Raw genomic sequence first — 26763 nt, 5'->3', positions numbered from 1 at the left:
GGCCAGTTGGACTATCTCTAGCCTGAATAGGTATATGTCCAAATGGCCTAACTCCAGCCATTCTAGTTAAATGATGGTAAAGAAAATCATAAGATGTTGAAGAAATGACCAGACTGGGTTGTACGTAAATGGAGTAGAGTTGTTGTTGAAGTGCTGGAGGTGTGTGGAGAATATCCATCTTTTGAATGTTTTTCTAGATTTATACAAAAGGAAGCACGTATATCATGTAATCCTATTGCTTCTCCATTTTTGTTAAAGTCTAAAACTTCTTCAAATGATCTTTCCAGGAAAGCTAAGGCTTTTAATACCAGTATGGAGTTCAAGAAACAAGAAACTGGTCATGTTCTGAAATCTAAACTGCCTTGCTTGGTTTGTACAGACATGTCACACAGTGTTGCTAAATGTCCTGCTCAGTTAAATCAGTGGAAGACAAAAGATCATTTATACATCAGAACCATCTTTGTTTTAATGTTTAAGGAAAAGCCATTTACTGAAAGACTGTAAAACGCGGCATGTTTGTGGAGAGTGTAGACGACGTCATCCTACTTGTTTACACTGGGACAGAGTGAGATGTCGGGATGTTGCTCAGCTTTGCTCAATCTCAGAAGAAACAGCTCAGGTTTCTCACAGTGTTTTATCACATGCACTCACCCGAAACATTTCTGCCACATCAAGTATTATTCCAGTTTTTCTGTCCTCTGTGAAGGAAATCCTTACTAATGTGCCTCTCGATACTCAGAGTGACTCCTCCTTTGTTTTAGAAGATCTTGTGAAAAACTTGACTGTTGAAACCAAACCAGTACAGCTAAACCTTAGTACCATGGTTTCTGTTGATTCACCTGTTTCTAGTCAAAATGTGTTTGACTTGCAGGTTTGGAGTTTTTTCTCTGATAATTATATACGGTTTGTGGGAAGCATACACGCGTGACTTCATTCCTGTTGATACATCTTGCATCCCAAGTAGAAGAACAGCTTTACAGTGGCCTCACCTGGAACATCTGGCTGGCAAAATGCCTGCTTTGAAAGACTGATGTAGGTTTACTCATCGGAAGTTGTTGTTGGCAGGGAAAATGAACCTTTTGCTCAGAGGACTGCTCTTGGTTGGAGTATTATCAGGGCAGCCAATCCACATTTAGATCGGCAAAGTTCCGTATTTTCCGCACTATAAGGCGCACCTAAAAACCTTCAGTTTTCTCAAAAGCCGACAGTGAGCCTTATAATCCGGTGCGCCTTATATATGGACCAATATTGAGCCACAACAGGTCTGGCAACTACGGTAAGCAGCCGCCGACTTCATTTTCCCCGTAGAAGAAGAAACGGGAAAGCAGACGCCGACTTTATTTTCCCCGTAGAAGAAGAAACGGGAAAGCAGACGCCGACTTTATTTTCCCCGTAGAAGAAGAAATGGGGGAAAGCAGACGCCGACTTTATTTTCCCCGTAGAAGAAGAAACGGGAAAGCAGACGCTGACTTTATTTTCCCCGTAGAAGAAGAAATGGGGGAAAGCAGCCGCCGATGCAGCCAGCGGTGCAAGCTGGGTTTTGTGTAAAGACCCCAAAATGGCTCCTATTAAGAGACACGCTTACAACGCAGAGTTTAAGCTCAAGGCGATCAGTCACACAGTAGAACACGGGAATGGGCTCTTTGCACCTGCCGCGCTGACGTCACAACCGCATGCGCAAATGCGGCTCTCTTTTTTTGCTTTGAGTTACCATGACAGCTAGAAAAGACAAAGTCTTATTTCAGACGCAAATAAAACAATATTATGAACATTGCTGTCTTCCTAATATAATGGGCTTTTAAGTTTTCATGGATTTCCAAACGGTCCTGAATTAAGAAGACGGTGGCTTGTAAATATCCGTCGCTACCAGTTAAAGCTAACGCAGCACAGCAAAGTTTACAGCCTTCACTTCACTCCGGATCAACTTCTTCAGCCTAAAGCAGAAGGTAAAGGAGCCTCCTGTGTTATTTCCATGGAATCACTTCTGTATTCAGCCTGAAAGAGTTTATGGGAACCAGAGAGCAGACCAGAGCCAGACAGCCGAGCTACTGACCCGCCTGTACAAACTGCTGGAAACACCGTCCTGCTTCACAAGAAACATGCTAAACTAATAAAGCAAAATAACATGGAGACCTTAAGGAACACGGCCATATTTTTCTAAAAGCAACAACTGAACCTGAACAGTCAGCTGAACTAGAACTTCAACACCAGAGCTAATGCTAAGCTATGGACTCGTTGTGCTTCAGAAGCAAAAAGCCTGAACCGTAAAATCCCCGTTACTTGGTCTCTGACACTAACGACAATAAACCACGTAATATACTTGAACATAAGGTAAAAACATTGTCCGTTAGAATGGATGAAAAATGTTTAGATACTTAAATAGCACATTTTTACAAGAAAAATGTCCGGCATAAGCTAAAGCTAATGTTAGCCACAAAGTTTAAAGAAAGTAAAACTCACCTTCATATCTGTGTATAAGGAGGCGAACATGTTAAAACCTTTCTCCAGCTTATTGTCGGGGCTTCGGCTCCATGTACATCATTAAGCTGAGGTGCAAAGAGCCCATAGAGCAGCAGAGAGAGAATTTAACATGAACAATCAATGGTGCGGAAGTGGAGGAAGCAACAGCTGTTCATTTTGGGAATGAACGGAGTTTCAGAACGCTGGTTTGTAATCTATTAATAAAGTTTGACTGACCTCTCTGACTATTTTGTCGACATTCCCTTTATCGCAGTTCCATCTAATGGATGCATAACGTAACCCCAGCCTCTACTGCAGCGTCTATTCTATGCGCCTTATAATGCGGTGCGCCTTATATATGAAAAAAGTTTTAAAATAGGCCATTCATTGAAGGTGCGCCTTATAATGTGGAAAATACGGTAACCAAAGATTTGTACACAGTGATGGTGGAAGAAATGCCCTATTGACTTCTGATGCTTTAAGAGTTTTGGATTTCAGTGAAAAGGGTCCAGAAGGAAATTGTGTTTCCCATGATGACATTCGGTTTATTCAACTCCTGGGTGAAAATATTGCACAGAAAGACGACGGCCCTTTGAAACATCCTGCCTTCCTGTTTGGAGAGGCTGGCTGCTGTGGGAACAGGAGGTTCAAGACAAACGATTCGTTCTGCAGTTATTCTAAAATCACCGGCTGTGGTGACGCTGAAGCAGCTCCTCATCCCAAAAATACAGATTAGTTAAGAGTAGTGTTTGACTGAGCAGCTAAATTTTGTGGTACCTCTTTGAATGATACTTTGACTGGTCCGGATTTGATTGACTTTGATTGGAATCTTTGCTGTTGCTGTTATTTGTGGCATTGAAAGGATTTTCCACCAGTTTTATGTTGCATCAAAGCATCGTTGTTTCTCTGGTGGGAGCAAGGAGCTGTTACACCTCTCCTCTTCCTCCCATCATGACGTCATACAGCAAGTCGTAATCTGACCTCTGCTGCCCCCTGCTGGGGAAACACAGCAAGAGAGTAAAAAACAGACAAAATAAAGTTTATGTGAGTTTTAACTGCAGATAACACCTAATTGGAGAGTAGTAGGAGAACGAAGCTTGGTGTTTACGGCAGCTTAACTCCAGACAGATCAGGATTATCTCAGCCAGATTATCCGCCGCATCACAGGAAGGTTTCCAGTTTCCTGGTCTGGAAAGCCGACGGTACGTAAACTTTCCAGACCGGGAAGTTTAACTCCCAGCAGTAAACTGGTAGTTTCAATCTGGAATCTGGAGGACCTTCTAGGCTTCCGTAGTTCTTACGGTTAGCATCAGTCCACAGCAGGAAGCTGCTGAAGATGAAATGAAATAAACAGAATAAAAACCTCCGTCTGTTCTCCTGTCCATGTGTGAAGATTCACACACAGAATAAAAGATTAAATATATTAAAAAACAAAATAATTCTATACAGCTGAGCAGGATCATTTCAAAGTGTAGCAAAAGTTCAGGAGTAAATGTTACTTAACACGATGTAATGATAACATTTCCTGTTCAGCTTTTATTGGATTTATTCATTTAAAGCAGCAGAACCAACATTTATGATTCAGCTCCAGTTTTCAGACTCCAGTTCTTTATGAAAACTCTTCATTTTCTGTTCACCCTTTGTCGGGAGGGTTGCTGGTGCCTCTCCAGCTACGTTCCAGGCGGGAGGCGGGGTCACCCTGGACAGGTCGCCAGTCTGTCGCAGGGCAACACAAAGACATACAGTGTGTGAACAACCATTCACACACACACACCCCTAGGGAGAATTTAGATAGACCAATTAACCTAACAGTCATGTTTTTGGACTGTGGGAGGAAGCCGGAGAACCCGGAGAGAACCCACGCATGCACAGGGAGAACATGCAAACTCCATGCAGAAAGACCCCGGCCGGGAATCGAACCCAGGACCTTCTTGCTGCAAGGCAACAGTGCTACCAACTGCGCCACTGTGCAGCCCTATGAAAACTCTTAATATCTAAAATCATACACTATGTAGACTTTAAACAATAAAGTAGTATTTAGTGTGAAAATAGTTGGTTCAAAGTTGTGACTTTATTCATATCAAAGATTTGTTTAAAATGCAGCATTCTGTCTTATTAAGCAGAATTATTACATCTGATCTCTGCAGCTGCAGACGATATTTGCTCCTTACGGCTTGCCATACCCACGTTCCTCCAGCTGATCCGGTCTCCGGTGACGTCACCCTGAGGACCCTCCTCCCCCTCCTCGTCGCGCAGCCCCGCCCCCTGGAGGCGGGGCTCCGCGCCACACGCACTATCTGTCAGTAGTAAAGCTGCTGCTGTAAAAGCTGCAGGCTGCTCGCGCGCACGCGCACGCACGAGCGCTTCGGGGGAAAAAGCCATCTACACGCAGAGCAGAAGGTGCGCATGCGTGTGTGTGGTCTTCCACCTTTCAACGCTTTGCATTTTTTTTTACCTGCAGTGGACAATTACGCACAGTCAGGCGTGCACGCTGGCGCATGCGCATGCACGCCGCAGCACCAGCGCGCGGCAGCAGCAGAGGAAGAGGCACGCGCATCCGGACCGCACGCGGCAGCATTATGAAGGTAACGAGCCGCTTTGTTTGTTTGTTTATTTACTGTTTGTTTATTCACCGCGAGGCGCGGGCGCGCGCCCGCTGCCGTTTTTCTGCTGGCTCTCGTGCACGAGGAAACGGCTCCGTCAGCAGATTTCCATCCGACACATGCAGCCCGCAGCCCGGGCTGAGGGGCAGCGGAGGGTCGGTCACCTCCTCCAGCAGCAGCGCCGTGCGCGTGCGCGCGCGGGCCGGCGTGGAGGGACAGCAGTGTGAGAAGCGCGTGCGCGTGTTTCCATGGAGTCCGTGCGGCAGCTGGATTATCTCTTTGTCTGCGGTGATGAATGAGAGGAAGAGGAGGTGGTGCGTTCAGGTGTCACGGTGCTTCCCGGTTCACAGGCAGCAGCTGAACTCGCCTGAGCTCCGGTCACGTGACAAACACCTGCTCAGGTAACCCATGGCAACAGATCCAACAGGATCACCTGACCAGATCCCCGTCCCCCGTCGATCAGCTGAGTCTGAACTTCCTCCTCTGATTGGTCAGCAAGACTTTCACCTGCTAGACTGGGATTAGACTGGGAATAGACTGGGATTAGACTGGGAATAGACTGGGATTGAGCAACAGGAGAACTTCCTGTTCTGTTTTAGTAAAACCAGATTACATGTTCAGATTGAGGATTTAAGGCACTTGAACAGGTTACTGGACCTGGACCTGGTTCTGGTTCTGTTCGACCGGGCAGGTTTTTCCTTTGTGCCGTTGCCATGGTTACCAGTGTGTTGACCTGGCCTGGATCGGTTCTGATGGAGCAGAAACATTTTGGATCATCAGAACCATCTGCAGTGACAGAGGTTCTGCTGCCTGATCAGAACCGGGTTAGTTTGGGTTCTGAAATGGAAACATCTCGATGACAGAACCAGTGGTTCTGATCCGAACAGCCGTCAGCAGGACTACAGATCTCTGATCTAAAAAACTACAACTCCCAGCAGGAAGTGCTGAGAGCAGACCAGGTTCTACCGCTGGTTCTGATCTGTTCCGGTCTGGTTCCGGTACCAGGGGAAGTCAATGGTTCTCTGGTTCTCCTCCAGAACATTAATGATGCCAGGTCGGTTCTGGTTCTGAAAGCACCTCAGAAGAACCAGACCAGAACTGAGTTGGACAGAACCACGGAGCTAAAGAGGTCCCAGCGCCGACCCGCTGGACCAACTGGACCGACTGGACCCGCTCTCACCAGCACCTCCTGCAGGCGGACCGGTTCTGATGGTCCAAACGGGTTGCAGGTCCAGAGGAGCGGATCCATAACTCCAGATCCTTCCCGGATCCGGCTCAGGTCCATCTGACCCCTGACCCCACCCCCTCCCCTCTGATGAAGTCATGAGTCGTTCATGAATGAGCCAATCAGAGGCAGGCGAGTTCGTGCTGGTCCCGTTCGTGTGGTGACCTTTGACCTCCTTATCTCTGGGCGAGAGACACAGAGAGAGAAAGTGGAACAGGAAGAGACAGAACCGACACGACGGCCGAATACACACCGACACACACCGACACACACCGAGGGCAGACTTCTCCAGAGGTAGCAGCGCACACACACACACAAATTGCTCCTCCTCTTCCTCCTCTTCCTCCTCTGGTCGGATCGTTTCGCTAACTGAAACGGCCAGTTTATTAGGCACGCCTGGTACCGGGTCGGGGCTCCTTTGACCTCCAGAACTAACTCAATCCTCAGGAATTCTGCTCTGACCTTTGACCTCTGGCAGCTCTCAGGAGCCTCTTCATTTCAGAGCTTCTCTGGGGACCTGAGGTTGTAAGTTCAAATCCCAGCAGGTCAGAGGTCAGAGAGAGAGTCAGAGTTCCTCAACCCTCTCTGTTCTCCTGTCTGACCTCTGACCCCCAGGAAGTCTTCCTCACCACGTCTGGAGGTTGAAACTCTGCCATTTGATTGGCTCATACCTGTAACCGAGCAACAGAACCTCCAACCCCATTAAACCCGGTTCTGCTCTGGTCTCGGTTCCAGCTCAGAGCTTCAGACCACAGGAAGTGAGATGATTCCACTTCCTGTCTCTGTGGCTCCGTCTGTTGGGAACGTTGCTGAATGTGACCGCCGCTGCTTGTTTCCTCACTGACTTTCTTCACATATGCTCATCCATATTTAATGCAGTGTGTGTGTGTGTGTGTGTGTGTGTGTGTTGGGCTCATGCTGGTCGCCACCATCTGCTGCTCGCACATCGACTATCTGCTCCCAAACAGGAAGCTCGTCCATGCTGTCAGGATCCCAGAATAAAACGTCTCAGTTCCTCTCAGGAAGACGAAGACGAAGCTAATCCTCCGTTTATGGGGAGAACCCCCCCTCCATATACTCACACACACACACACACACACAGTGCAGCAAATTATTGTAAAACTCTTTGAGCTTTAGCATTAGCATACTAACCCCTCAGGCTGAATGTTTTCCATATTTCCCACTTGATTTTCAGAATGACGGACATTTTTCAAGATGGCTGCCGTTTTTGAGGTGGCTGTCTTCATTTCATTTTCATGACTTGGATGGCCTTCATGTCTCCTCAGATGATTTTCTGTTCATACGACTTTAAGGAAGCAGCAGAATCAGGAACTGAGAGCTCAGACCAGCCATTGGTTAGCATTAGCTTCTGCTACACTGTTTCATTGGCTGCTTCTGGACGCTGCCGCGTTTTTGCTGCCGCTGCTTGTTGGCGTACTTTTGTTGTTTTTTTATTGTTTTGCGATTGCCAACCGTTCCTGTTTCTGGTTTTCTCTGTGACTGTGTTCCCAGTCTCATACTGGTTACCTGTCAGTGGGGAGCTGGACTGTATGTATTGGCTAACCTGTCAACGCCAATTGTTCTCATATCTTTCACTGACTCTTTCGCTCCTTGATGTGGGTCAATCATTTTTACATCTGGATTTTGCTCCTATGGACTCTCCTGCCTCTCCTCATTGAACCTGTCAGGTGTCTTACAAAACTCGTCCAATGAGCTTCTTTGACTCCGTTGGCACTTGCCCAATCATCTGGCGGTGATGCTGCGCCTCCATCCGGACGTTGCTTTCGTCCCCCGCCGGAGGTACATCCACCGTGGGTCTGGATGGTCAAAACCCATCCATTCCATCTGGACCAACAACCGTCGACCTGCCAGGAAAGCTACCCGGACCGCAGATCGCAACATGCTAGCTAGCCTACCCAGGTCAGCTAACATCCCTTCCGACTTCACCTTCGTCAGCTTCGGTCTGCTCGACATCTGTTCTCTCGAGAACAAAGGGCATCTCATCCAGAATCTCCTCACTGACCGTAAGCTTGACTTTCTCTGTTTGGCTGAAACTTGGCAACAACCTGTGGGTTTCTCACACCTTGACGACTCCACTGCAGCTGGCTTCGTTTGCATCTCTCAACGCTGCGGCTCTGGGGGTCTCGCAGTAATTCACCGTCAGAACTGGAAAGTGTGCCTGAAGTTAACGGCTGTAAACTCTCTGGACCAACTCCTGCCATCTTTGCTCCAGTTTATCACCCTCAAAAGCCTCACAAGGACTTTTTAAATGACTTCTCTGCCTTCCCTACCCATTTGTTGCTTTTTCCCCTAATGTTATTTTATTGGGAGATTTTAATATTCATATTGACAACCCCAGCCTCCCACTTACCAATGACTTTTGTCCTGCCTGGACAATTCTGGTTTCAGACAGTTTGCTGATTTTTCCACTCATTTTAAAGGACATACCTTGGACTGGACTTGTTGTTCTGGATTCATGCTGTTGACTGTCAGGCTGATGAACTCTCCTTTTCTGACCACTTTTTCTTATCCTTTAATATTTCACTGTGTGTTTCATTAACAAAGACAGCCTGGGCGTGCCGTGGTGGTGGAGGGGTTAGCGCGACCCACATTCAGGCAAAACGTATCCTCGACGCGGACGTCGCGGGTTCGACTCCCGGACCCGACGACATTTACCGCATGTCTTCCCTCCTCTCCTTCCCCCTTTCCTGTCAGTCTACTTTGAAAAAAGGGACACTAGAGCCACAAAAAGACGCCTTGAGGGGGAAAAAAACCTAAAAAACAAAGACAGCCCGGTTCGTCTCCTTTAAGAACATGAAACACACACACGCCCCTCGCTCGGTTTCAGTCGCACCTCTCTGGTCACACTCAGTTCATCCAACTTTAATCATTTAAATCCCATCTATCCTCCGTGGTCTCAGGTGTTCCTCAGGTCTCCGTCCTGGGACTCCTTCTCTTCATCATCGGCCTCCTTCCCCTTGGCAATATCTTCCATAAATGTAACATCCACTTCCACTGTTTTGCCGACGACACCCACAGATTCTTCCTCTCCCACTTCCTGTTTAGATGAATTAAAATACTGGTTTGCATCAAACTTCCTCAAATTAAACAAAATAGCCAAGTTTCTACTCATTGGCACTAAATCTACACTATCTGAAGTCAACAACTTTTCCCTCATCATGGACGGTTCCCTGGTCTCTCCTCAGGTTAAACGTGTCATTCTTAACAGATCTCTCTTTCCTCCCATTAATAATAATATCATTTATCTGCTCATTTCCACCTCTGTAATATTTCCCCCTCTCTGCTCTCTGCCTCCATATTCTGGTCATTTCTCTCATTGATTCCTGTATTTCCCTCCTGGTTGCTCTGCCTCATAAATCTGTCTATAAACTTCTACTGGTTCCAGTTTCTGCTGGCCTCATTTCACCACATCACTGCATTTTACAGCAACTTCACTTTAAATCCTGTTTCCATTCAGTTCATAACCTTTCCCCTCCTTATCGGTCTGACCTGCTGCTCATCGCCACCCGTTCACCTTCGTTCTTCCTCTTCCTCATCCTCAGAGCCTGTTGTCCGTCTCAGCAGCGAGGGGAAAAGGAACGCTGCTCCTCCTGACATCCGGAACGTCGACTCAAAGCTCGTCTGTTCAGGTTCTTCTAACTGTGCCGTTATTTTGTGGTTTTGTGTCTTGCAGCCATTTTTACTGTTTACTTTGTGTTTTTAATGTTTAAAAGGTTCTGGGGTTTGAAAGGCGCTGGCAGATAATTATTATTATTAATGCTAACCAATGGCTTAGCAGGTTAGCATTAGCTTTTGCTAACTATGTGTTTACGATTTACTGCTAGCGGAGCGAAGTGGATGGAACATCTGGACCCGGTCAGGTTCTGGTTTCAGTGAAACATTCAGTTAGCTGCTGCGCTAACAGAGAAGCTGCTTTACTGCAACATGCTGAGGATCTGGACAAATTGCAGAACCAGTACCAGAACCAGAACCGCCTGCTAGGCAGACAGGTGCTGCCTCAGTGCCTTTTACCAAATGTTCTGCAGGTTCTGGTTCTGGTTTGGTTCTGGTTCTTTTTTGGTTCTGGTTCAGGTTCTGGTTCTGTTTCTGGTTTGGTTTGGTTCTGGTTCTGGTTCTGGTTCTGGTTTGGTTCAGGTTCTTGTTAAGGTTCTGGTTTGGTTCTGGTTCAGGTTCTGTTCATCAGCCTGTTGGTCTCTCCATGGTTCTGGAAGAACATGGACTGGTTTCCAACCGGGTCGGTTCTGTTGGATCAGTGGAAACCTGGAGAACCGGTTCCCTTTTGTTCGGTCTGTTAATGAGCTGCAAACTGATGGAGGGGTCAAAGGTCAGCAGCTTTAAATATGACGGGTTCTGACCAGGTCTCTCTCAGGTCTGTACTGAGCATGCTCAGTAACCAGCTGTTCCCTCTGTCCGCAGCTCAGTGGCCATGTCTAAAGCCACGGTCAAGAAGCTCCACTGGCGCTCCAAGGTACGGCCTGACCTTTGACCCCGCGCTCAGCCTCCAGACTTCCTGTTCCTGAGCTCCGGTTTCCTGTGTGCAGGTCCAGGAGAGCTTCGTTCCGCTGGGCGCCGGCGCCGGCTCTGGAGAGCTGGGTCTGGCCGTCGGAGGCGGAGCTGATTATGGAGAGTTTCCCTTTGTCACCGCCGCCCCTGGGGGCGGGGCCACGGTGGGTGACATCATCCTGGAGATCGGGGGGACGCCAGTGTTGGGGATGACGCTGGGCGATGTCCGAGGAGTCCTGAACTCCTGTCCTCATCCAATCAGAATCAAGACTGTGTTCCCAGGTGAGATGATGATGTTCTGGTCCAGCCCAGTTAAACCAGTTAAAGCATGCACGGTGTTTACCAGCTCCAAACAAAAGAACTCTGTCTCTATTGTTCCTGAGTCGCTTCGACATCTGAGCAGGAATAACTGTAAGGACACATGTGTGACATCACTGTGACATCACTTCCTGTCTGGTTGTCAGGTTCGTCTCTGTGTAAAGACCTCAGGTTGTACCTCAGCAAGTGTTTCACTCCGGGTTCCATGGACAGTCAGCTGCAGCAGCTCATCAGGGAGAACTTGTACCTGCGCGCTGTGCCGTGTAAGACACACCTGGACACACACTAAGCACACCTGTTAAATTCTGTGCTGATGTAACTCAGATTTAATCTGATGTCATAGAATGTGAAGCCGCTCAGATTATAAAGATTTCATGAAAATCAGACAGAGTGAGACCTCTTTCAAATTAAAGTTTTTTACACGCAGTGAACATCTGTCAGTGACTGTGATCACCATGACAACAGCTGAGCTACCTATCTCACTGATGACCTCCCGGCAGGTACGACCCGGCAGCCGCGGGACGGCGAGATCTCAGGTGTGGACTACAACTTTGTGTCCATCGAGGAGTTCTTCTCTCTGGAGGAGTCCGGAGCGCTTCTGGAGAGCGGCAAGTTCAAAGGTACGGAAACCAACCACGGGTAGGGAAACCGGTGTACCGGCCCTTTAAGAAGGCAGGTAGCATGTAGCACTGCTGCAGCTGGATTTCTTTCTTCCTGCGAACGAAAACAATATGAGGATTTAGTCTCTAATCCTGGAAACCTGCAGAACAAAACCTGACAGAGCCAAACACACACACACGCACTTACACCCACACACACTCACACACACAAAGGTACATTAGAATCACCACCGCTGTATATTAATCTGAAGGGATTAAAGAACTGAAATAGAAACAACCACCAGGAGCCACTGAGCTGATTTTCTTCCAGCTGCAGTTAGGGGGCGCTGTGAGCATCCCAGTGTTCCCAACCTTCAGGACTAGAAGAATGACCTTCTGACCCGGCAGGTCCGGTTCAGATTTCAGAACCATTCAGATCCAGTTACTGTCACTGCAACCCTGACTTCAGTTCAGTTACATTCTGACCTCTGACCTGTCCTCAGTAATCAGGGTCTGACCAGGCGGAGCAGATTAGGATTAAGTGGAAGCTAAGGAGCTAGCCACTTTCACTCAGTCGCTGCCTCAGCAGGAATCCTGAACAAGAATGAGGCGACAGAGGAGAGGAACGACTTCCTTCTTCTACCAATAAAACGCGTCAGAAACAGGACGATGATGCAACGTAGTGGAGCCAAACGCCTGACCCCGCCTTGTTTTTGTCCAATCACAGGGAACTACTACGGAACGCCCCGCCCTGTCCACATCGGACCAGAGAGCCCTCCAATCACGTACCAGGAACATCGCAACCTGCTGAGGAACTTCCGGACCCGGAGCAAGTCTCTGAGCAACCTGGAGAAAGCCGTGGAGGAAGGAGACAACAGCGAGGATGATGGCGCGCCGTCAAGTAGGGCGCCGCCAAGCTCCGCCCACCGCCGTAGGCCAGGTCGGGTCGTAACTGGGCCGCTCTCCGCAGGCTCGGCCCCGCCCACGGCGCTGCCGCTCAGCCAATCGTGGGACTCGACAGTCGGGAGTCGGGAGGAAATGGAGAATGGAGCCAGAGGAAGAGGAAGAGGAGGAGCTCCACTTCCTGAGAACTGGGAGCTGGCCTACAGCGACTCAGGAGAGCCATACTACATCAAGTAAGAAACCAATCAATAATCCATCCATCCATCCATCCATTTTCTGTTCACCCTTGTCCCTAATGGGGTCGGGAGGGTTGCTGGTGCCCATCTCCAGCTACGTTCCAGGCGGGAGGCGGGGTACACCCTGGACAGGTCGCCAGTCTGTCGCAGGGCCCAATCAATAATCAATAAACCAATTACCTGAACCTAGTCTGGTTCATTAATGGAGCCAACATGGCTGCTGCTGGACCTGGATGCGGGCCTGCCCACTCACAACCATTCCTCAGCCAGTAGGGGGCAACAACCCCACTCATCGGTAGGAACCAGTAGGAACCAGTTAGACGTTTGAGCTAGTTTTGTTGCTGCAGCGCCATCTTGTTTTAGATGTTTCTCCAAAAAACCCAAAAAGTTTAAAGAGAGAAAGCAGGAACCACATCCAGATTAAAGCAGTTGAAGCTGACCCTAATGACCGTTAGCTTCTACAGTTAATCAGCTGATCATGTGCGCCCCACAAATCGATGCCGCCCTGGGTAACTGCCCATACGGCCACGTCTACTGCACATGCAGAATCACACAACACCGTCTCGTAGCTCACTGCAACGAGCCAATAACGAAACGACTTTATGGTGATTCATATTCAGGTCTAGATTACAGGTTTAGCATCAAACATGATGAAGATGATGCTGATGATGATGTCATAGATGACGAAGATGTTTTTCTGTTTTTCAGTCACGTCTCAAAGACGACCAGTTGGGTGGATCCTCGAACGCAGAACAAAGAGTCGACGTCCGCCACAGAACGTAGCCATCATCATTCTTTATTTTTCATTCAGCATGTGGAGCAATAAGCTCTGCTATAAATATAAACTTAATGCAAACTAGTAGCTTGTAGCTAAACTTCCTCTCTGTAGCTTCGCTTCCTCTCTGTAGCTTCGCTTCCTCTCTGTAGCTAAGCTTCCTGTTTAGCTAAACTTCCTGTCTGTAGCTTCGCTTCCTGTCTGGAGCTAAACTTCCTGTCTGTAGCTAAGCTTCCTCTCTGTAGCTAAGCTCCCTGTCTGGAGCTAAACTTCCTGTTTAGCTAAGCTTCCTGTCTGGAGCTAAACTTCCTGTTTAGCTAAGCTTCCTGTCTGGAGCTAAACTTCCTGTTTAGCTAAGCTTCCTGTCTGGAGCTAAACTTCCTGTTTAGCTAAGCTTCCTGTCTGGAGCTTCGCTTCCTGTCTGGAGCTAAACTTCCTGTTGCTGACAGTTCCAGAGTTCACGGACCAGCCGAGCCTTCTGAGAGGTTACTCCATCCACACCCGGCTCTCCAAAGGTCCTCGAGGTTTCGGCTTCAACATCGTCGGAGGAAGTCGCCCTCAGGAGTTTCTGCAGGTGTACAGTGTCACACCTGGAGGACCGCCCACTCTCAGTACAGGTAATTGTGTGACCAGGTACAAGGACAGGAAGGCAGTCTGGTTTCAGAGACAGAAATTCTGCCCAGCAGCAACTTGCAGCATCCAGGTGTGTTAACAGGAAACCTGCAGCAGGTTCAGGGTAGATTAATGAAGCTTTTGTTTAGGAAGGTCCATTCAGAACCGATAAGAACGTCTACCACTGAACCGACCCTTTTCTGTGTCGTGGTTCTGCAGCGGACATCTTGGTCTACATCAATGACTGCTGTGTGCTGGGCCGCTCCCACAAGGAGGTGGTGGAGATGCTGAAGGCGGTGCCGATGGGTCAGAGCGTGGATGTGGTTCTGAGGAGAGGATACCCCATGCTCTACAACCCGGACGGCTGTCCCAAACAGAACCTGGAGGTGATATTGCCGCAACCCGCTTTGCTTGCACACCAGAGACCTCGACGATTCATCTGCAGCAAAAATCATTCATTGTTTATGTTTATCATTTATAAACAACAATCAGTTCCTGAATGCACCATGTGGACATCATGTAGAATGGTGTGTTCAGGGTCTGTTTGGTTTCTGCAGTGTAATGTTTTTTCTGCTGTGCAGCCTCAGACTCCCAGCGATTCCTCCAGCCAGAGCAGAGGCCTGACGCAGCTCACCTTCAGCCGGACGCTGGACGCCAACGGCAGCACGGCAGGTCAGTTCTGGTTCTTCCAAAGAACTGATCAAACACCTCAACTGGGTTAAAAACATGAGGATGATGTTGGAAGGATCTGTGTATGTTCGTATTCAGAGCGGTCAGCTCTAAAAAGTTGTCATCATCTCCAGGTCCAGCACGAACCCCGCCCTCTTATGCAACTCAGCCAATGACAAATGGCCTGGCTGGACCTCCGACCCCCACGTCCTCGGAGGCGTCGCAGGTCCCCCCTCCCTCCACAGACAGGACTCCACCCAGTCACAGCGACTCTGATGGCGGTCAATCAAACAGTGGAACTCGAAGGTCAGAGCTAGCGTTAGCATTGGTAGCTGTACTAGAAAATAGCAGTGTCATGTGTTTTTGGTGCTGTTATTAGCTTTGTTAGCATTAGCAGTGTTTAATGATAGTAGTATTAGCAATGTTGATATTTGTAAATGTTTGTGCAATGTTAGCTTTAACAATTTAATGTGACACAATGTCAGGTGTTTGCGTTTACAACCTTATTAGCAGTTTCAGACGTTAGCAATATGCCAATGCTAGTTTTAGCATTACTAGCACAAATAGTGTTAAGCGTCAGTGTTGGCTTTGTTTACTATAAGCAACATTTAGTTTTATCAGGGTTAGCAATCCTAAAACATAAGCACTAACAGTGTTAGCATTAGTCTTATTTAGCATTAGCGTCTTTGACATTAGTAGTTTTAATGAATTACTGCTAACCTTGTGTAGCTTCCATATAAGTTTCTCCCTGGTGTTCAGCTGACAGTAAACTGGTTTTAGCATTGTTGACTTTGTTGTGTTTGTTCTCTCCGTTCTTCTTGCTCCTCCTACTCTTTCTCACAGGTCTTCTCTGATTCGCTACAACAGCAGCACGCTCCCCGCCCTCTCCTCTTCCTCACTCCTCCTGCACCAGAGCTCCAAGTCTTCAGAGAGCGACCTGTCCACATCCACTCTCCCCAACGTCTCCTCGTCCTCCCACGTGTTGTCCAAGCTGCCCCTCACCCAGATTGATTTGGGTCTTCTCCAGGACTTCAGCGCTAGCAGCAGCGACCCCGCCTCCTCCTCCGCTCCTCCTTCTGCTCCCGCTCAGCGCCAACAGAAGTCTCAGACTTCCCTCGCTGCGCCGCCGCCCAGAGACGTTCCCCCTTGCGGCTTCAACGGCTGTCCGGCGAACCACGCGCTGACCCCGTCGTCCTCCAGGGGGCCCGCAGGTCTGGTGCTACCTCTGGGGTCGGAGGGGTCACCGCTTCGAGGAGAACTGGTCCCGGTGGCTCTGGGTCACAGCGAGATCGGTGGCCTGGGGTTCAGCGTGACGGCGGGAGGTCAGGGAGGCCAACAGGCGGTGGTGAGGCGGGTTTGGGACCGGAGGCAGTGTCCCTCGCTGCAGGCCGGAGACGTGGTGATGAAGATCAACGGAGCCGACGTGCAGAGCCTCAGCTTCACTCAGGTGAGACATGGACACAGCGACTAGCAGCTAAGGTCACACACAGAACCTCCTGCACCAAACCTGAGATTCATAAAATGATCCAACCTGAAATTCCTGAAGCTGCAGGTTCTGAAGAGGAGCTGAAGACGAGGAGAGCTGTGGAGGGGTCACAACAAGTCACAAAGACATGCAATTAGCAGCCATGTTAGCGGTGATGTTAGCAGCCATGTTAGCAGTGATGTTAGCAGCCATGTTAGCGGCCATGTTAACAGTGATATTAGCAGTCATGTTAGCAGCCATGTTAGCAGTGATATTAGTAGCCATGTTAGCAGCCATGTTTTGTCTGCAGGTGCAGAGAGTCCTGCAGGAACACACCAAGCAGGGGGAGGTGGTGCTGCTTGTGCAGCGAGGAGGAGGTAGGATGATCAGATCACTCAAGGTCTGGTGTTTCACTGTGATTCATCCTGGAACACCAGTTGAACCAGTTAGATGTCTCTGTCCTCCAGGTCCCATCTCCTCTCCTCTCGTGACCCCTAACCTCTACAAGCCTCTCTCCTCCCCTCACGTCCTGACCACGCCCTCCTCTCCCCCCTCCGCTGACCTGCCGTCCACTGATGCCCCCCTGGGTGGAGTGCCTCCTCTCAGCCAGGCCGGTTTGGGCCTGGAGGCACCTGCAGGGACCCACCAAGGTAGCCCCTCCCCCACCTTCTGCTGGGGAGAGAGACTGACTGATTCCTCAATTCCTCACTGCTACTCCTTTTCCTCCTCAGGTTCTCCTGCTCAGACCGCCATCGGCCCGCCTGTCTCCTCCCTCATCCAGAGCACCAGCTTCCTGGACTCGGTTCCCGTGACGTTGACCTTGGAGCCCCGTGACCTGCAGGGCGTGGAGGACGGCGGCGGTCCTGTCCGGAGTGGAGGAGCCAAAGATGGAAGAGTCGGAGCCAAGATGGTGGAAGTGGAGCTGAGGAGGCGGCCGGGCGAAGGCTTCGGGTTCGTCATCGCCTCCCAGGAAGTGAGCGGAGGTGAGTGATGTCATTGCTGATGTCATCGGCTGGTTCTGGCTCTGGACCGATTCTGGTCCTGTTCAAAACTTTTACAAATGGCTGCTTTCTCTGGAGGTTGGAGAGAAACAGAATAAAATCTACAACTAAAACAAAATAAATAGAAAAAAATGGGATTAAAATCAAACAGAACCAGCAAAGCCGTCTGGTTCTGTTCTGGTTCTGTTCTGGTCCTTTAAAATTCAGTTGGCCTCAGATTCGAACCAGTTCCTGGAGAAAGATTCGATAAGCCCGGTCTGGTCCGGTTGGTACCGCCGGTCATCAGGACCATGTAGGATCCGACCTGAGCCAGCAGGGGGCGGTGTCACCACAGGATCAGCAGAACCGGTCCAAACTGCTGATCAGTGAGGCGTCCCACGCTGAGAACAGCACCTGAACGCATCACAGACAGAACAATCGGAGCTCCGCCCCCTCCACCGAGGCCCCGCCCCCTCCGCCTGCTTCTCTCTGTCTGCTGTGACTCGCCCACCGCTGGAGCCGCAGCGACAGGCTGGACGCCTCGCTGCTGTGGTTCTGACTCTGGACTTTGGACCATGTTGGACTGGATCCAGTCAGCACTGAGAACCATCAGGGACACCAGGCGTGAGTTCTGCTGCAGGACGGTGGGGACTGGGAGGACTGGGCAGCGGTCAAGCTTTGGATCAGCTGCAGAGTGGTTCTGATTGGTTCTGCTGGGCTCTAACTTTCAGCTGTAGTGAGACAACCACCAGGTTTGTCCTGCAGGATGGTGTCCATGTTGGACAATCTGGGCCTGCAGGGCGGGTTCTACAGAACTGGTGGCAGATTAACAGATTTATTGGAGTTAATCTGAGAGTCTGTAATTCATTAATCGCGTTTAGCAACAAAATCAGCAACATTTCAAACTATTGAATAAATGAGATGAACATGAAAGATGTTTCTAGTTATTAATCTGTCCTCCAGCTCTCGCTGGTTTTCTATCGCTCATCTTTCCAGAGTTTCTCTGATCATTCATGGAGTTTCTTTAGAAATATGGACTGTGCTAGCATTAGCATTAGCTGCCACATGTTAGCATTGAGATGCTATTTTAGGCTAGCATAGCTTCTGATAGGCCAGTGGTTCCCAAAGATTTTCTGGCCCCCTATGGATTACAATAAAATCCCCCCAAAAAAGACAAAGAATCAACTGGTCACATCGTTCAACCAGACATAAACCTAAACACACAATTACCGTATTTTCCGCACTATAAGGCTCACCTTCAATGAATGGCCCATTTTAAAACTTTTTTTATATATAAGGCGCATAGAATAGCCGCTACAGTAGAGGCTGCGGTTACGTTATGCATCCACTAGATGGAGCTGCGCTAAAGGGAATGTCAACAAAACAGTCTGATAGGTCAGTCAAACTTTATTAATAGATTACAAACCAGCGTCCTGAAAACTCCCTTCATTCCCAAAATGAATAAACAGCTGTTGCTTCCTCCACTTCCACTATAACCATTGATTGGTTCATGTTAAATTCTCTGGCTGCTGCTCTGTTCCCGTGTTTCTACTGCGTCACTGATCGCCTGGAGCTTAAACTCTGCGTCGTCAGCTCGTCTCTTAATAGGAGCCATTTTGGGGTCTTTACACAAAACCCAGCCTGCACCGCTGGCTGCGCTTCTTCTTCTACGGGGAAAATGAAGTCGGCGGCTGCTTACCGTAGTTGTGAGACCAGTTGTGGCTCAATATTGGTCCATATATAAGGCGCAGTTGGTTATAAGGCGCAGTTGGTTATAAGGCGCAGTTGGTTATAAGGCGCAGTTGGTTATAAGGCGCAGTTGGTTATAAGGCGCAGTTGGTTATAAGGCGCAGTTGGTTATAAGGCGCAGTTGGTTATAAGGCGCAGTTGGTTATAAGGCGCAGTTGGTTATAAGGCGCAGTTGGTTATAAGGCGCACTGTCGGCTTATTGAAGGTTTTTAGGTGCAACTTATAGTGTGGAAAATACGGTAGTTTTCAGATTCCACTGAACTTTATTTCACACTTCAGGTTGCAACAAAACAAACTAGAAAACAATCTTTACAGTCAAACACTTTTGTGTAACTGTTTGTTTTTTTTCATTCATTCATACTGTTTCTCTCACCCCCGTTGTAATGACACTGCGGCCCCACTAGGGGGCGCCTCCCCCCACACTTTGGGAACCACTGTGATAGGCTAACAGCTTTCTTCTTCTTTTCCAGCATCAAATCATTGAAAGTAGAAATGAACTGACGCCCAGCTCCATCACTGCACATCAGTTTTACAGTCGGACCAGAAACACGCGAATGGGTGGGTGTGTGTGTGGGTGGGTGAGTGTGTGGGTGTGTTCAGCTGCTGCTCATCAGGACCAGAACAGAAACTTTACGTTTGCTTCATCATGGCTGCAGCAAACAGAACCGGTTCTGGTGGTTCTGAGAGCAGGAGGGGTCTGCGGATGGAATGGCGGTTCTGGGCCCCCAGGTGGTACGTCAGGAGGCAGGAAGGAGGCCCTGATACTGCAGAACCTCCAGCCGCCTGGTTCTGTTGGTCCGGGCCCATCAGCTGTTTGTATCCTCCGGAACCATTTCATGTCCTGCAGGAACCGGCCAAGATCGTATGATGATGGAGTCGGGTTGCGTTGCCGGGGGAAACGCATACTTCCTGTTTCCTCCCTCAGGCAGCACCGGACTGACTGGACCTGAAGGAGGTTCTGCTGGGTTCTGTCCTATGGACTATCAGGCTCCATCTGCTGGTCAGATTCGGTCCTGCGAGGTCCGTGTTTCTCAAAATGGGGGTCGCGGACCCCTGAAGGGTCACTGGGTCCTGATGGTTCTGGTTCTGATGGATGTTTTATTGCTGGTTCTGTTCTGATTAATGTGACTGAAGTTTTCATGTCAGCCTGAGGAACTTAAACCGTCTGGATATTTCTTTCTTCCACAAAACTTTCCTGTGATTTTCTGCTAGCGGAGCGTTCCTATGGAAACGGTAATGGCGGACGAGTCGAGAGCGAAGAATTTGTCTTCTTAAACTTCTGGTCTGAAATATTTCTGCATCTCAGGTTCATAGACCTGCAGATTTTAACAGCTCCTCATCCTGACCTTTGACCCCGCTCCTCATGGAGTCGGCAGGAAGTCGCTTTCACCCCGACCTGAACTGTTTCCTGAAACGGTTTTAGTGACAGAAGCACCGACCGGCTGACATCTTCATCTCTTTCTGGAATAGAAAATGAATAAACTGTTAGCTAGCCTGATTTGATTTGGGCTATCCTGCTTTAGCTTAGCTTTGCCTTAGCACATCTTAAAATGTAGCACAGCTTAGCGTAGCTGAAGTTAGTCTTGTTTATTAGCTAAACCTGCCTTAGCTTAGCTCAGTTCATTAGATCATCCAAGTGAATTAATTTAGTTTAGCTTTGCTTATTTTGTTAACCTTGTCTTATCCTAACTTACCTTATCTTTTAGCGTAGTTAGCATTAGCATTAGCAACACTTTGTTTTTTAATGTTTTTTTATCACTGTAGTTTATTTTATCTTCCCTGCATTTATCTTCATTTAGCTTAGCCTAACATAATGTAGCTGGGTAAAAGTGGATCCTAGTCCTGGTCCTGGTGCGGCCCGGTCCAGTTCTGAGCGTCAGCCTGGATTCGTTGTAGTGAAACTTCCTGTGGCGCTGCGTGGCGTGTTCAGCCGAGCGAACTCGACGCGCCTCAATAATTCATCTGCAGCTCTCTGTCACAGCTCTGTCTCATTTTGACCTCTGACCCCGCCCCCTGTCTCCGCAGCGTCCTCCCTGATGTCACACCGCTTCGTCACGGTGCGGCGCGGCAGCCCGGCGGCGCGCAGCGGCCAGATCCGACCCGGAGACCAGCTGGAGGCGGTGGAGGGAAGACCGGTCGCCGCGCTGCAGCACCGGGACCTGGCCCAGATCCTGAGGAGGGCCGGGAACACGCTGAGGCTGAGCGTGGCCCCCAGTACGACACACACACACACACACACACACAGTCTGTGGTTGTCATGGTAACTCAAGGTTTCATCAGAAAGCTTGCTGGGCCCGGTGGTCGGGCGCTCGGCGTCGTCCGTCCAGCGGCTCGTCGTGTTTTTGAGTTGAAAGTTGACAGGAAATTTGAGAATATCACTTGATAACTAAAGTGTGGATTTCCTATGAAAATGCTCAATGCTGAATGTTTCTGGTGAAAATGGCAGAAGCGTTTGAAGCCGACCTGAGACATGAACCGTGAAACACATTTTATATTGTAATCCTCAATCCTGCCACAGGGTGGAGCTGTTGCCCCCATTTCTAGGGGATGAAAACTTCATAAAAAGCTGAATATCAAAAGTACGAAGGTTATGAACACCAAGAGATATAGCCGGCATTAGGAGAGCAAAGTGAATAGTATAAAAGTTGAATGGTGAAAATAGCACAAAGTATAAAGTAGGAGAAGAATAAAAATAATAAAAATCTAGAAAAATTGCTGAACAAACCATAAAAACCTGAAATATTAGAAAAATCTGAAAACTAAAACATATCAAACGAAATACCATAAATTAGCAGAAGCAGAAATTCGTATAAAACCTGAAATAGTTGAAAAAGGTGAAAATAAAACAGTACCGTAAATGAAATAAAGTGGGAAAAGAAGCCGAACATTTTGACATATGAATTGCTAAAATTAAAGTTTGCAAAAGACCTTTGTAGACAGCAAAACCAGTAAAACCAGTAAGGCATATAGAGAATGGTAGACAAGCAGAATGCTGACACACAGATAGAAACGGAGCAAACAGAGAAATACACTGAAGGACTAGGAGAAGGTGTGACATGTCTTTACTCCAGAGGAGTTTGACAGAAAACAGTAAGACCTGTAGCAATGACAGTAATAGTTCCTTAAAGTAGACATGCTACGTTTTAATGCATAAGTTATTCCTGTATATTTTAATATGTATGAACAGCATCATTTTGTTTGTCAAAAACATGAAAAGTTCAAATATGTTTACTAGAGTTTAGACTTTAACAGCTGACAGCAGTTAGAGACATCAAACATCTGCATGAAACTTAAATCACAACTGTGGAAAAACCGAGAGAGATATCTGAGAGCCGAGACATTTGAATATAGTTTAAAATCTGGTGACTTGTTTAAAAGTTGAATGGAGTTTCTAGGTTGAAGTAGGCAGAAATAGTTAGCTGTGAAAAAGTAGAACATTTTACCAGAATTTTGTGGAATTTTGTAGAATTTCGATGTATTTCAATGGGGCTGAAATTTCCACAAAAGCACAAATATTTCAAAAAATACAATAGTGAAGTTTAGCAAAACATATAGCAGAAATCTCCAGAAAAAGCAGAACGTTTTGATATATGAATTAGTTGAAGGTAGTAGAGGTAGTTGAACTGAGTAAAACTTACAGAACATTGGATAAGAATAAAGAAAATCACAAACACTATCAGTAAGAATATAGTAATATAGTAAAGAATTCTCACTGATGATAAAGTGAAAAAATGCAAAAGAGTTTAAGACTTTTAAAAAGACTTATTAGCTATGCTTAGCCTGGTGGGGCACAAGTAAAGCCTGGCGGCCCTCCAGGCTTGAATGGGAAGTTATGGCGATAAACAATAATTTTGATGTTTTGGATGATTTCCTGGTGATTTGATGCTGATGAATAAAACTGGAACACTTTCTCAAAGATTAATAACATCCTAATGAACATTTATCACTGAAAACATTTTGAAGATCCAGAATAAACAAAACAACAAAAATAAAATGAATTATAAAGTAACCAAATCTGCAGAGCAGCCGACTGAAAACGTTATCATCCAAAAAAAACCATAAAATCACCTAAATGATGATTTGTTGAGATTGTTTTCATTGATCATGTGATTAATTGGTTAATTGGTTATTGGAACAGTCTCCTTCTCCTCCACAGAGTCGTCCTCCGACGGCACCGACTACGACACGGACAGACGGCTGGTCAAAGGGCCCAGAGGGAGGTCAAAGGTCACAGTTATTTCTCTGATTTTCAGCTGAGTTCAGTCTGAAAATGTTTCAGTAAGACCTGCAGGGATTTAGGAGTGAAACTTAAAATGTGACCCGCAGGTGGTTCCAATCCGCCTGGCAGGAAATGAGTCGCCGCCTTCCTTCCTGTTTCAGATCAATAAATATGGCAGAACACCAGAAAAAATAAAAAAAAACAGACCCAGAGAAAATGTCTGAATGCTTAACTCCGTCCCTGGCAACAAGCTAAGCTCCGCCCCTCTGACACATTTAGAAACATCCTGTTAAAGTGGGCGGAGCCAGAGGGGCGTGGCCAGGTGCGTAGATAAGACTAGTTCAGAGGTCAGGACAGGAGAAGCTGACGACCTGTGAACGTCTTCTGAACCTCTGTGGTTCTGTTGCAGGACGAGACCCGGTTCTACAGCGTGGATCTGGAGCGAGGGCCCACCGGCTTCGGCTTCTCTCTGCGGGGCGGCAGCGAGTACAACATGGGGCTGTACGTGCTGGGGCTGATGGACGGGGGGCCGGCACAGAGGAGCTCCAAGATACAGGTAACACACACACACACACACGCCAACACATTGTAACACACACTATTACACACAGGTGTGTGTACCTGTGTCCTGCAGGTGTCGGACCAGCTGGTGGAGATCAACGGCGGCAGCACGGCGGGAATGACCCACAGTCAGGCGGTGGAGCAGATCCGCAGAGGAGGAAACCGGATCCACCTGGTTCTGAAGAAAGGCAACGGATACGTCCCAGATTATGGTGAGACTCCAGACTCTGAGGCGGACAGGTGAGGCTCACCTGTCTGCCTGCCGATGCGGTTCTGCCGTCTGCTGCTACCTAGTGGCCACTCTGGAGATCGCAGGCATGGCACGGTCTTCTTCTTCTTCTGGCGTTTACTGGATGTTTGTTCTGTTTAAATCTGTTGGATCCAGTCAGGAAGAGGAAGAGGAGGAATTGCAACTCCTCTTCTGGGACCCCTGTATTTGGGTCCAGTGGTTCTGATTCACTTGGTTCTTGTCTGGATACTGCAGACATGCTTGTGTTGAATAGAATCAGAACCAGGAATCAAGTACCTCCGAGTTTTACCCAATCATGAAAAGATAATCTAATGGCTTCTATGTTTTTATGACTTCAGTTCTCACTAGCCTGTTAACTCATGTTTAACAGGGTCATTAGCCCGTTAGCTCATGTTTAACAGGGTCATTAGCCCGTTAGCTCATGTTTAACAGGGTCATTAGCCTGTTAACTCATGTTTAACAGGGTCATTAGCCCGTTAGCTCATGTTTAACAGGGTCATTAGCCCGTTAGCTCATGTTTAACAGGGTCATTAGCTCCTGATCCTGAGCTAACAGTATTATTCTCCTCCTCTTCCTCCTCTCCCTCGCCCTCAGTGGAGCTCTCCAGCCTCTCTCTCTGTATGACCAACTCCAGGCAGGGCGAGCCCTGCTTCTACGTGATTGGACGAACCGAGAACTCGCGGTTTGTAGCTCGGCTTCCTCCTTCCTGTCTTCATCCTTCCATCTCTTCCTCAGCATCATCATCATCATCATCATGGAGTCCAGCCTCAGTCATGTGATCAGGTCACATGTTTCTCTTCAAGCTGGTTTTGGTTCTGAACGTTGTTCTGTTTACTCCATCAGGCCGTGAGGAAGAAGTCCCCCCCTCCTCTTCCTCCTCACAGGAGCAGGAGTCCGTCACCATGGCAACAGCTTCCCTTGGCAGGCGGACGAGAGGAGGCGGTGGGGGGAGGAGGGCCGGAGTTGCAGGAGCTCCTGACCTGGACCTGGACCTGGTGGAGGAGGAGGCTGAGGAGGAGAGGAGGAAGATGAGGCGGAGAAGGGAAGAAGAGGAGGAGATGAAGAGTCAGGCGGTAAGAGAGGGGAGGAGGAGCAGGAGCTTCCCCTGTGACTCCCTGCTGCCAGAAGAGGCGCTGAGGGGGCGGAGCCACACCGTCAGCCACGCAAAGCATCATGGGAGCTCTGCTGCAGCTCCGCAGACGGTGTTCTCCTTCCTCAGGCCCATGAGCGATGCCGGGCCTCCGTCTGACAGCCAATTGCCAGCCAGCTTCTTGGAGGTCAGCCAATCAGCAGCCAGCATGGTTCCTACGGAGCGATCTGACTGGAGGAGGGAGTCGGGGAGTGGGCAGGATCTCTCATGACGGCTGACCCAGGTTCTGATTGGCTGCAGTCGGAGTGGGCGGGACTTAGCAGACGGGCTTTCTCTGATTGGCCAGCAGTGATGTTTATGCTTCATAAGGGCTTCTGTGATTGGCCGCTGAGAGAAGCCCCGCCTCCTGCTGACGGAGCCACACCTCATTAACCATCATGCCTCATTCTCAATACTCTGACTACACGTCTCCGCCTTGTACTGTGGTTACCGTGGCAACTGGGCCTGCTGCATGTTTGGTTGAAGTTCCTCCAGTCTGTATGCAAATGGCGGCGCCCCCTGGTGGCCGTATGTCAGCATGTGAATACAACCGGAATTATTTTTTATTTTTGTAACGTGTAAATGATCCTGACATGATTATTGATATCTGATATATTATTGATATTAGAGATGAAAAGAATCTGCTTGCTTGTAAAGAGAAACTAATGATTTAACAGAGCCATAACCACACACACACACACACACACTGATGTCAGGTCCAGCTGTTCTCCAGCGTCACCATAGCAACCGTAGCGACAGGATGACGTGCAGCTCCGGATCAGAACAAGTGCCTCGTTTGTTTCCTGTTGTCTGTCCGCCATGCTCCTCCATGATGCCCACTGGCCACGCCCACTCACACACACAGCTTTTCTATCAAATAAAGTCCAAGGAAACATTCTGCAATGTGTCTGTTATTAAATGGTTAAATCCTGCTGCTGCTCAGTGACTGTAGCTTTAAAGACCACTCTGAACGGTCTGCTACCATGGCAACAACATCTTTAAAGGGCCAGCAGCAGCAGAATGTAAAGGTAAAGCTGCCAGCTAACAGGTTGCTGAAACATTAGCTTTTAATCTCATTAAAATGAGATAATATTCAGCATCTTTTGATTGTTGATGTAATCTGAAACTGATTTGATTGATAACATTTTTACACACAACTCTTATTAGGAAGATCTTTTTCAAAATTTGGAGTCCAGAGGGCCACAGAAATAATTACGGCGGACCAAATTTGGGATGCGGGCCTCGAGTTTGACATAGTGCAGGGGAACCCAAAGTGAGTTCTGGGGGCCCGGCATCCTGCATGTTCTAGTCTCTCCCTGGTTTAACTCACCTGGATCCAATGATGGATCGTTAAGAGTCCTAAGAAGAACTTTGACCTGCTGAACAGGTTGTTACTAAAACCAGAGAGAGAATAAAACGTGCAGGATGCCGGGCCCCCAGGACATAGTGTGAACAAATAACAGTAATTTAAACTCATTTATATGAA

At 48.2% G+C, this 26763-nt stretch overlaps 1 protein-coding gene across 6 annotated transcripts; it reads left to right on the top strand.

Annotated features, from left to right (window-relative positions):
• The first annotated feature begins 4816 nt into the window (after window positions 1–4816).
• magixa (MAGI family member, X-linked a) lies at window positions 4817–26175 on the top strand. 6 transcript variants are annotated; one of them, XM_028010810.1, is made up of 22 exons: window positions 4817–5045; window positions 9852–9938; window positions 10726–10777; window positions 10851–11094; window positions 11277–11393; window positions 11631–11750; window positions 12457–12865; window positions 13577–13647; window positions 14093–14260; window positions 14475–14641; window positions 14837–14927; window positions 15059–15230; window positions 15768–16371; window positions 16700–16766; window positions 16857–17039; window positions 17121–17372; window positions 21144–21332; window positions 23275–23345; window positions 23747–23893; window positions 23972–24110; window positions 24743–24830; window positions 24992–25140. In XM_028010810.1, the coding sequence occupies exons 3-22, from the start codon at window positions 10736–10738 to the stop codon at window positions 24996–24998; spliced, it is 3348 nt and encodes a 1115-aa protein (XP_027866611.1). In that variant the 5' UTR covers window positions 4817–5045; window positions 9852–9938; window positions 10726–10735; the 3' UTR covers window positions 24999–25140. The 6 variants fall into 6 exon arrangements, with proteins under 6 accessions (XP_027866611.1, XP_027866605.1, XP_027866607.1 ...); XM_028010808.1 differs by lacking the exon at window positions 24743–24830 and having other exon boundaries at window positions 4821–5045; window positions 12457–12630; window positions 12700–12865; window positions 24992–26175; XM_028010804.1 differs by lacking the exon at window positions 24743–24830 and having other exon boundaries at window positions 4819–5045; window positions 24992–26175.
• The last annotated feature ends 588 nt before the right edge of the window (window positions 26176–26763 follow it).

This window comes from Xiphophorus couchianus, chromosome 24 (assembly GCF_001444195.1).
Source record: "Xiphophorus couchianus chromosome 24, X_couchianus-1.0, whole genome shotgun sequence".
Taxonomy (NCBI): Eukaryota; Metazoa; Chordata; class Actinopteri; order Cyprinodontiformes; family Poeciliidae; genus Xiphophorus; species Xiphophorus couchianus.
The sequence above is the reverse complement of the archived record's forward strand: the minus strand, read 5'-3'. Positions and strand labels throughout refer to the sequence as shown.

Bases quoted from the DNA above. Each gene is read 5' to 3' on its own strand.
- magixa (XM_028010806.1), top strand. From the start codon at position 10,736: ATGTCTAAAGCCACGGTCAAGAAGCTCCACTGGCGCTCCAAG. The intron at 16,372-16,699 runs GTGAGACATGGA...TTTTGTCTGCAG, and splicing joins AGAGCCTCAGCTTCACTCAG to GTGCAGAGAGTCCTGCAGGA. The intron at 16,767-16,856 runs GTAGGATGATCA...TCTGTCCTCCAG, and splicing joins GCTTGTGCAGCGAGGAGGAG to GTCCCATCTCCTCTCCTCTC.